The sequence below is a fragment of the Halichoerus grypus genome, chromosome 9, assembly GCF_964656455.1.
Source record: "Halichoerus grypus chromosome 9, mHalGry1.hap1.1, whole genome shotgun sequence".
NCBI lineage: Eukaryota > Metazoa > Chordata > Mammalia > Carnivora > Phocidae > Halichoerus > Halichoerus grypus.
Window position 1 is genome coordinate 16,681,195 of NC_135720.1, and position 10,503 is coordinate 16,691,697.

The window sequence follows — 10,503 nt, forward strand, 5'->3', positions numbered from 1 at the left end:
ATAGGTGTTGTCTGTTTTTCTCATTTTCAGTGTTGCTAGAGGTTTGTCATTTTCATTCACGTTTTCAAGGAAGTAGTTCTGTTTTATTGTTTACCGACTGAGCCACCCAGGCGCCCCTTATTTATTTATTTTTTTAAAGTTGTTTGTGTTTTTTTTTTTGGTTTTTTTTTTTAAGTAATGTCTACACCCAACGTGGGGCTTGAACTCATGACCCTGAGATCAAGAGTCTCATGCTCTTCTGTCTGAGCCAGCCAGGTGCCCCAACCTTCTCCTAAAGGCTGCACAATACCTTCCTTGAATTTTTTATGTTTGCATTGGATAGTGAATATGTATATTGTAAGACAGACGCTTTTTTGACCATCTAGTTTAAGACTTTGAATATATAAATATTGGTTAAGCATAGATGTTAATACCTACTTTAGATAGCACCACTGACAAAGAAATCATGTATGGGCAAAACAATGTTAATGAGACAGGGTAAGAATTCTAGTACAAGACCAAGTAAATGACTGTTTACCCTAATGTAGAGCTTCATAAATTTTCTTGCCTTATAAAATTCATGAGTGTCTGTATGTTTTCACAGCACCTCAAGGACCAAAAGAATACCCATCCATTGGTGAAGAAGTTGGGTTCAGACAACTTTGCTGTGTCCTAACAGCGCATGTTGGGCACTGCTTAGTTTCTCAGACTTTGGAGGCAGAGTGGATATTTCACTCTGATTCCTCTTTCACCTTGATTTTTCCCACTATTTCTTTTATCATAGAAACTGCCAGAAACCGAGCTTCACAAAAATATGGCGTTATTGAAAGGAATGTAGCAGGGTTTTTTCTTTTGTTTTGTTTTTTTTAAAGATTTTATTTATTTATTTGACAGAGAGAGACACAGCGAGAGAGGGAACGCAGCAGGGGTAATGGGAGAGGGAGAAGCAGGCTTCCCGCTGAGCAGGGAGCCCGATGTGGGGCTCGATCCCAGGACCCTGGGATCATGACCTGAGCTGAAGGCAGACGCTTAACGACTGAGCCACCCAGACGCCCAGGAATGTAGCAGTTTTAATGTAGAAACGGAACTACCTGGAGCTGGTAATTCACCCAGTGTTCAACAGATAATGCTGGGTTTCACTAAAAAATGTAAAATACCCTGCAGTGCTCTGTCAGTTTGCCGTCGTACCCTGGAGTACTTTAGTACAGGGCTTCGGAATTGTGGTCCTAAAGGTTGCCGTCACAGAGGGTGGGAGGGAATTGCACCGGGGAACTGAGAAGTCTCTTTTGCAGTGGGGTGGGAACAGTGAAAAGGAAAATTTTAGGAGCATTGATGAGGGCTGGGTGGGTAGTTAAGAGTGAGCTGTAGATGGGACACCTGGGTGGCTCAGTCGGTTAAGCGTCTGACTCTTGGTTTTGGCTCAGGTTGCAACCTCGGGGTTGTGAGATGGAGCCCTGCATGGGACTCTGTGCTCAGCGTCGAGTTTGCTTGAGATTGTTTGCCTTTCCCTCTGCTCTTCCCTCAACTCAACGTGCGCACTCTCACTCTCGCTCTCAAATAAATTAATTAAGTCTTTAAAAAACAAAAAAAGTGAGCTGTAATCTTAGCTACATAAACCATCTGTCTTTAACCTTATCTCCTCTAAAGTTTTTTTTTTTTTTTTTTTTCCTCTAAAGTTTTGAGATAAATGCCACACATATCTGATATTCACCAGTAACCACAGTTCATCTCAGTGTTGATTTTTTTGATTCTCACCAATTCGTATGCATAATATTTTTGTTTTCCTTTAACACTTTTGTCATACTTTTTATGTAAAAGTAAAAGTTCAATATGAAACTGTAATAACTCATTCTGATGTTGGTATAGAACAATGACTTTAATAGTCTTTGACTCTTTCATTACTTGTACTATTATATTAGCTCTTCTAAAAATATCACTGGAGTCCAGTCTGTGTTTCTGAGTATAATTTTTGAGTCAATCAGAAGCTCTTGTGTTTTTCTCCCGATGTAGAACAAATCACCTGCTGCAGTTACCGACCCAGAGACAAGTAAATTTGATAGTACTGGATATGATAAGGACTTAGTAGAAGCTTTGGAAAGAGATATAATTTCTCAGAATCCCAATGTTCGATGGTAAGTTATATCATAACAAGATAATTGGGTGTTGATAATGCTTTTAGGAAAAGCAAAGGGAACCATTACTTTTTCAGTAAATGCACTGAAGATCAGTCCTTGGGGATGGAACGAGAGTGCATGCAGTGTGAACCCAGGACTTGGTTCAGGCTATACCAAATTTTTGTCTGAGCTTTTTATTTAATAAAGTAACAAATGATACATAAGTTTCTATTAAATAAAAAAATCTTCTAAAGATCACAGAAATTTCATCTTCTTTTGGGGACATCCTCTAATGGTGAAATGGCAGGGATTCTTACACATGTGTGTTGTTTGCTTTTGGTTTTTGTTCTTATGTAAGCTCTGTGCTTGAAGTGGGGCTTGAACTCACAACCCTGACCAAGATCAGGAGTTGCAATGCTCTGTTGACTGAGCCAGTCAGGTGCCCCATTGTTGCTTGTTATCTATAGTTTATCCCATGGATGTTGCTTGTATTTTCTATGACTTTGAGCAGTGATTCTCAACTTGACTTATTTTATCTAATCGAAGAACTTGAGTTCTAAAAGCTCCCTTTCAAAAAAAAAATTAAAAAAATAAGAGGCCCCCTTTCCCACAAAGTTAGGTACATTCTGTTAAATATTTTTCATTAAAATCTTAACAATTTTTAGGGGCGCCTGGGTGGCTCCGTCGTTAAGCGTCTGCCTTCGGCTCAGGTCATGATCCCAGAGTCCTGGGATCAAGTCCCGCATCGGGCTCCGTGCTCCGCGGGAAGCCTGCTTCTCCCTTTCCCACTCCCCCTGCCTGTGTTCCCTCTCTCGCTGTGTCTCTCTCTGTCAAATAAAAAAAAAAAACAAACCTTTGAAAAAAAAATCTTAACGATTTTTAGGTATGGTTTTGGGGATATTTTAAAAATATTTTTTGGTATTTGGTACTTACACAGTGAACATATATTTTCATGAAAATGCCACATATACCAGTAATAGTAGTAGCAGTAAGAGTTTTCTAATGGTTGGTGATGACTTCATAGTAGTCTCTATCATACTCTATCCTTGGTGTCTACCTCTTAATAGGGTTGGGGGCAAAGCAGCAATACTGTAGCCTTGTCTCTGCTTTATGCCCTTTTTTGTACTTTTTTTTTTTTTTAATGGGCTCATTGTTTTTAAATCATGGAGTTTATGGGATGAGCATCACAGGGGCAGGAATTTAAAATGAGACGGCATGATAAATACTTGGGTGCCTATAGACCAGTGGTCTCATTCACCAAGTTGGAAATCATTATTGCCAAGAATTGAAGATTCCGATTGTGCTCCATGTAGACTGGCTGGTGTGGCAGGCCTCATCACAGTGTGCCGGCTCACCGCGCCCAGGCAGGGGCTTCGCAGTCTGGTGGCAGTGTAAGCCATGCTGCTTTGGTTTGTAAGGATGACTGCATACAGTTAAATATGTCATCTAAGGGTACTGATGAAATATCTCCTCTTTCAGGGATGATATTGCTGACTTAGTAGAAGCTAAAAAGTTGCTTAAGGAAGCTGTGGTGTTACCAATGTGGATGCCAGAATTCTTTAAGGGCATTAGGAGACCATGGAAAGTAAGTTTATTGTTGTTAATGGTGTTGTCAAAGTGAATGGCAAGTACATTGCTATAGAAAACCAGTATTTATCTTACCCAGGGGAGTGAGAGGATAGAATTAGGTAAGGAAAATTTTACTTTATTTTATTTTAAGGAAAATTTTAAATTAAAAAATATGTTACTCCAAATTTTATTTAGACCAAAAGCTTATTGCAAGGTTCCCAGAATAAGAAATAGGTCTAGTGTGACCTTTGGAAAGTTGATTTAGAATGAGCTCGTATTTGCAAATAAGAACAAGTTGCCTAATGCAGAACTCCTCCGTTTGGTGCATCTGCTCCAGAACCTGTATCCTCTGCTGCTTGCAGTTGTGCTTAAGAAACTGAGGCCTTTCTGCGTCAATGGGTACTTTTTAAAAAAGTCGTGAGCTGATCTGAAAAGAGACTGAAAAAAACTTTCTTGGATTTAGAAAATGTGCCAACGGCTAACTCTGTACTTACTAAGGGAGAAGCAAGCTACCAATTCTGGACATTCTTTGAGTACAACTTTGTAACAAAAAAACTAATTTGTTTGATCGAAAGACTAGCAGGAAATACACCCAAATAATATTGGTACCTGTGTTAGGGTATGATTATTATAATGTCAGTGTTATAACATTGATTATATTTTTCTCATTTCTGAGTTCCAAATTTTTAATAATGTGGTTACCTTTTATAATGAAAAGGTAATTTGGTGATAAAGTATCCTTTTGTTTATTTTTTATTTATCTTAATATTATATGTTAGTTGAAAATTAATTCTTAGTAATGGAATTCTTGTGAATTAGAACAGTGGCAGGTAAATCTTTCACTTATGTTATTCTTTTGCCTACAGGGAGTGTTGATGGTTGGCCCACCTGGCACAGGAAAGACCCTCCTTGCTAAAGCAGTAGCTACGGAATGCAAGACAACGTTCTTCAATGTGTCTTCGTCAACTCTGACTTCCAAATACAGAGGGGAGTCTGAGAAGCTTGTTCGTCTTCTGTTCGAAATGGTGAATGTTTGAGACCACTCTGATGATGCTCTACCTCTAAGCAGGGAGGAAGTGAGTCGTAACTATCTCCAGTGTGTAGAAAAGCTAGGCAGGATGGCACTGCGCCCAGAGTGTGAGTCCCGTGCCCTCGAAGCACATGAGTAGTTGGAGTTTTTCTGTCTCCTTTCCTCTAGAGGAAGAGCCATCTCTCTTGGCTTATGGGCATGCTCACATTATGGGATCATTCCTAATCTGTCCTGGGAGTTTGAAATTATTATGTTTTTTAAATCAGTAGGCTTATTTATACTATGGTAAATTCAGTGTTGTGACAGTAATGTGGAACAGTGAAAATCAAGTAGTTATGGAATTGAGATCACCTCCAATCTATTAACTATGCTGAATACCTTGAGTTTAATGATCCAGACTTTGGATTGCTACTCCTTTACTTGTTACTTTGAGTTCCTTTTTTCCTTCTTCAACTCCCACTAATCTGAGTATCAGTAGAAGGAATCATAATTCAACAAGTTCGTAGTAGAGTGTTTGGATTAATTTCAACAGCTTTTTAGACTTCAGACCCTGGTAAGCTTCACTGATTGTTTCAGTCTTGCCTCATTTAAGAAATAGTGTAGTTATATGTATCAGGACAGAGTTATGCTTATTATATGGACAGTGACTTGGCATTCTTAACTCTAAAGACTCCCATCGTGGACAAAACCTTAGATGACCATGTTAATACGATACTAGATCTTACTTCCTAGACTCAGAATATAACAAAACAAGCAAATGAAAACCCGTACAATTTCAGGTTATCCATTTTCATTTTCTGTAAAGGTTTCTCCCTGTTTCAATTCCCATTTTCTCCTTCAAGTTTGATAGTTCGTATGGCAGGATGCAAATTCTACCAGGTTCTTAATAGTTGATCAGTGGTTTATACTGCAGGAGGGGAATCTAGTGGAGAACCTCTTAGGTGAGTTTGGGAAATTAGTTTGCCCTTTGCTTCAGGGGAGAAAGAATTCTATTGCCAGGATTCCAGAATATCTAGGCTTTTGAAAGATGTAAGGTAAATAGAATGAATGGCTAAATATGGAGTCTTTAGGGTCAGGTCACCCGGCTTCAGATCCCACATCTCTTGTCATTTCTTAGCGGCTAACTGTGGGCAGATTCCTTCCCTGACCCTCAGTTGCGTCCTCTGTAAGAGGATGCGCGTAATGCAGGAGATGCCTCTGTGACGTTCGGGTGGTGAAACGAGCTAACGCCTGTGGATCGCTTACTACAGGGTCTGACTCACAGGGGCTAATAGATCTTAGCTGTTCTGTTTCAGGATTATTTGATATATTTTCTAATGGAGAGTTTATATTCAAGAAAAATGACCATTTTCCTCTGTGCGGGGAAGCCTCTTACAGAGTGCTAATTTACATTATTTTTTATGGTGAGGTTTATGAAGGCATATCGAACGGCTTGTTTTTTACCGGCTTCCCTCATGTTAGCCATCTTTAAATACGTGCCTGCTTCTCTGGAGTCTGTGACTTTGAATTGCCTACTACTGAGTGGGGGCTCAGTCACAGGCCAGTTTGGAACTTCTGCCTTTGGAACTTCTGATTAGGGCTCATATTTAAAACTCAAATTAAAACTGGCTTAATTTTTTTTTCCTGTTCATCCTATGGACTCGCCCCAGGAGTGAAGTTGTACACCCTCTCTCATCTTGTCTTGGCTGCTCTGTAGATGACTTGCCTCTCCCCGAGGGCCCAGGCCCATTCCCCAGAATCCCTCAAAGCAAACATGTCTCAAGGCCTGTATTTCTTTTCTTTTTTTTTTCAAGGGCTGTATTTTAAATAATGCCACTTAAATATAAGTCTGTCCAGGATCTTTCTCATGACATGGTAACAAACACATACCAAAACTTAATGGTATAATTTTTGTTGTATTGTCAAGAATTTTCATTTTCAAGTATCAGAAACCTAACCAAATGAGTTTAAACCAAAAGAATAATATATTGGGTCATGTAAGTAGGAATTTTCAGAAGTTATGTTCCAGCTTTTTAGACCTAGCAGGATCTAACAATTCGGATGTTTTGGGGGATGTCTCTTTGACCTTTGCCTCTCTGTTTACCTGTGCGTTGGCTTTGATTTTATGTGGTGGCCACTATAGCCATGAGTGCCTTAAGCCTTGTTTTTATTGTCTTTATTGGTAATCCCCAAGAAATTAGCCCTCGTTGGATATTTCATTTAAAAATAATTAACTATAGGGGCGCCTGGGTGACTCAATCAGTTAGGCGTCCAACTCTCCATTTTGGCTCAGGTCGTGATCTCAGGGTTGTGAGATTGAGCCCCACACTGGGCTCTGTGCTCAGAGGGGGAGTCTGCTTCTCTACCTCTCTGTCCCCCTCATCACTCGTGCTCTCTCACTATAAATCTTTAAAAATAAAAAAGATTAACTGTGAACTTCTTTAGTTACTGTATTGTCATTGTCAATGACAATGTCAAATGAAAAATGACAATTTAATTAGGATTTCTTAGAAGGAATCTATATGATTTTATTTAAGGTACTGATTCTCTGAAACCAATTTTTTTCTAGAACTGTAGAACACTTACCAATATCTATAAATATTTTCCCACCATTGTTGACCTTATTGTTGTAGCATACATGATAATTCTGTATTTATATCACTCATGAATAAACAGATATCACCTGCCATGTAATATTTAAGTCTATGGTAAGTTTCCATTAGAAGCTGTCTTGTAGCTGCTCCAGTTTATCTTTTCCCAATAGTAGGACCAGAGAGAGATGTGGTGTGGTAGGCTCCTGGGCTCTTTTCTAATTGCTGTAGATTATTTTTTAAATGAAATAAAAATGAAATAAAAACCTGGTGTTACATGGTTTCTTTATTTAGGCTCGATTTTACTCTCCAGCCACCATATTTATCGATGAGATAGATTCCATTTGTAGTCGCAGAGGGACTTCTGAAGAGCACGAAGCAAGCAGAAGGGTGAAAGCCGAGCTGCTGGTTCAAATGGATGGTATGCATGTGTCTGTGCATTGACTAAGCTCTATTCCTAAGGCTAAGCCACACAGCTCCTGCCAACTAGAGAGGGCTGGCAAGTAGGTCCTGGAGATTGACAATATACTGGGGACACGGACTGTGGGGACATGCCAGAAATAATGGCTGTTCATAGAGCACTCATGGGCATATGCTCGGATTTCTTATGTTCAGCAATGAAACTGAAATAAATGCAAATAAATTTGCCTTAGGGATATGTATGCTTTTGAAAAATCCTAGAAATTGGTATGTAGTTGAGCTGAGCAAAATCTATTTTGAGTCCTATTTTTTTGCATATTAAAATTTACTTTTCTTGGGCCACAAATTCATATATGTACCATTTAGCTTTAGAAGTCCTAGGGAAGCTTAACAATTACACTACTTTGCAATTTAGTGCTAAATATATGATGATCTTTTAAGTAGTTGAGCTTTATTTTCTATACTCTGACTTCCTGTCTTTTTACATTCTCCTCTCCCTTTTTTTTAGGTGTTGGAGGTGCTTCTGAAAATGATGACCCTTCCAAAATGGTTATGGTTCTGGCAGCTACTAATTTTCCCTGGGATATTGATGAGGCATTAAGACGACGTCTTGAAAAAAGAATCTATATTCCATTACCATCAGGTTATCTGCATTTGAATCTTGTCTGAAAGCTCATGTTAACTCTTAGGTAGTTTTGCTTAGAGATTTTAAAATTTGGTAGTAATTAACTTTCCTTTAAAGAGACAAATGTAGGATGTCTTTCCTTATATTAACTGATTTGGCCATATCTAGAACCTGAAAGCCTTGGTACCAGAAATTTTTTTTTTAAGATTATTTATTTATTTGAGACAGAGAGCGAGTGCACAAGCAGGGGGAGAGGGAGAAGCAGACTCCCCGCCAAGCAGGGATCCCGACGCGGGGCTTGATCCCAGGACCGGAGACCATGACCCAAGCTGAAGGCAGACACTCAGCTGACTGAGTCACCTGGTACCAGGAAATTTTAAATTTAGAAGGGCTCTTAAATTTTTAAGCAAATGAGCTCTAAGAATTGGAAAACAACTTCTCATACAAAGTAGACTTGAGAAAAAAGTAACAGTATGTTTATGTTGAAGGCTTACATTTTTAAATTTGTTTCCATCATTAGCAAAAGGCAGGGAGGAGCTGTTACGAATAAGTCTACGTGAACTGGAATTGGCTGATGATGTTGACCTTGCAAGCATAGCAGAAAATATGGAAGGTTATTCAGGTGCGGACATTACCAATGTGTGCAGGTATGAATTATTTTGAAAGCATAGGGTTTTGTGGGTATAAACTTCTGTTAAGAAGTTTTGTGCTGAATTAATAAGATGGGTGAAGAATAAAGACCCACATTAGAATCTCTAGTCAGCGACACGAGTTTTGGTATGAAGTTTATGTGATAAGGTGCTGGTAAGAACTTGGGTATCTTGCATGTCACTGAACAGTCTGCAGTGCATTTGAAAGCTACAAGTTCAAGAAGCTAATGTTAGAACAATTGGTGTAATATAGAAAATCAGTAATTGTCTTGGATTAAAAAAATGTTGGGTCTACTTATTCAGTATACTTTTCACTAAGAAATGTGAAATGGATTGGGCATACTCCAGGAGAGTACAATCTCTTTCAGTACAAGTGTCCTAAATATGATAGGAACAGGAGTAAAAAAGAAAAAAGACAGTCTCTAATCCAGTTGATTCAAGTAGGTTTTGTCCTGAGTATTAGTTCATATGTTATTAGCAAGGTACTCGTTGTAAAGTAAGCATACTACACAGGCTTGTGGGCGTCAGTGAGAATGTGTGTGAATGGAAAGCAGCTGCAGGTTGCTGTCCCTCTGCATAAATGGTGCCTGTTATTAACGATGAAATTTGGTGAAAGGAGAGGTCCTTGAGTGTAAAGTTTCTTCTTCAAAAACAAAAAACACAACCCCCCCCCCAAAAAAATCAAAAAGACAAAACTAATACAGAGGGGAAAGCTGAAACATGCTAACTTAATCATTTAGTTTTTCCTACACGTGTAGAAAATAGTTTTTCTCTGGTTCTCTCCTGTCTCTCTGATGTTGTTTAGTCTTCATTTTATTGGACACTTACAATGATTCAATTGCTAGCTTCTTTATTACACCTTTACTCTTTCTTGGGCTCCTTACTCAGTATCAGTTATTTAAATTGATTAATATCCTTAATTCATCATGGAAGATTTAACTGCTAAAAAACAACTCCAAACAGGCCTTGTATTCTGATAAAAGATTCTGTGCAGTACTAAGTATCTGTGGTCGGATAATTACAAAATAATACATACTGAAAAGATTTTCTGTTCATGGGTTTTTATTCAATCAAAATAACACTTTGTGTGTGTGTTTTAATTAAAAAACCTAGGGATGCATCCTTGATGGCAATGAGAAGGCGTATTGAAGGTTTGACCCCAGAAGAAATCAGAAATCTTTCAAGAGAAGAAATGCACATGCCTACAACTATGGAGGATTTTGAAATGGCTTTAAAAAAGGTCTCTAAGTCCGTTTCTGCTGCAGACATTGAAAGATATGAGAAGTGGATATTTGAGTTTGGATCATGCTAAATTCTCACATGTAAACTGTGAGAAGCCTGCCTTAAGTGTTTGAGTAATAATTAAATGTAGTATTTCATTGCACTGAGTGCTATATTTTTTTAAACTTTGATAATGGTAAGATTAAAAAAAAAGTGTGATTCTGAATAAAGGCAATTTTTTAAAGCTGAAAGCAAATTTGTTTTGAGTATTACCCGATTTCTCTCTCACTGACCACGTTGTGTTTGCAGCACAGGTGCGATTACT

At 38.5% G+C, this 10,503-nt stretch overlaps 1 protein-coding gene across 3 annotated transcripts in view; it reads left to right on the forward strand.

Moving 5' to 3' along the window:
* KATNA1 (katanin catalytic subunit A1) overlaps positions 1-10,434 on the forward strand; it is a 32,477-nt gene extending 22,043 nt beyond the window's left edge. For all 3 annotated transcript variants that reach the window (XM_036075035.2, XM_078054584.1, XM_036075037.2), the window contains 7 exons: positions 1,990-2,111; positions 3,573-3,678; positions 4,529-4,687; positions 7,557-7,683; positions 8,191-8,325; positions 8,828-8,954; positions 10,071-10,434. In XM_036075035.2, coding sequence (XP_035930928.2) covers positions 1,990-2,111; positions 3,573-3,678; positions 4,529-4,687; positions 7,557-7,683; positions 8,191-8,325; positions 8,828-8,954; positions 10,071-10,269 — 975 coding nt within the window. In that variant the 3' untranslated portion in view covers positions 10,270-10,434. The remainder of the gene's footprint in view (positions 1-1,989; positions 2,112-3,572; positions 3,679-4,528; positions 4,688-7,556; positions 7,684-8,190; positions 8,326-8,827; positions 8,955-10,070) is intronic.
* The last annotated feature ends 69 nt before the right edge of the window (positions 10,435-10,503 follow it).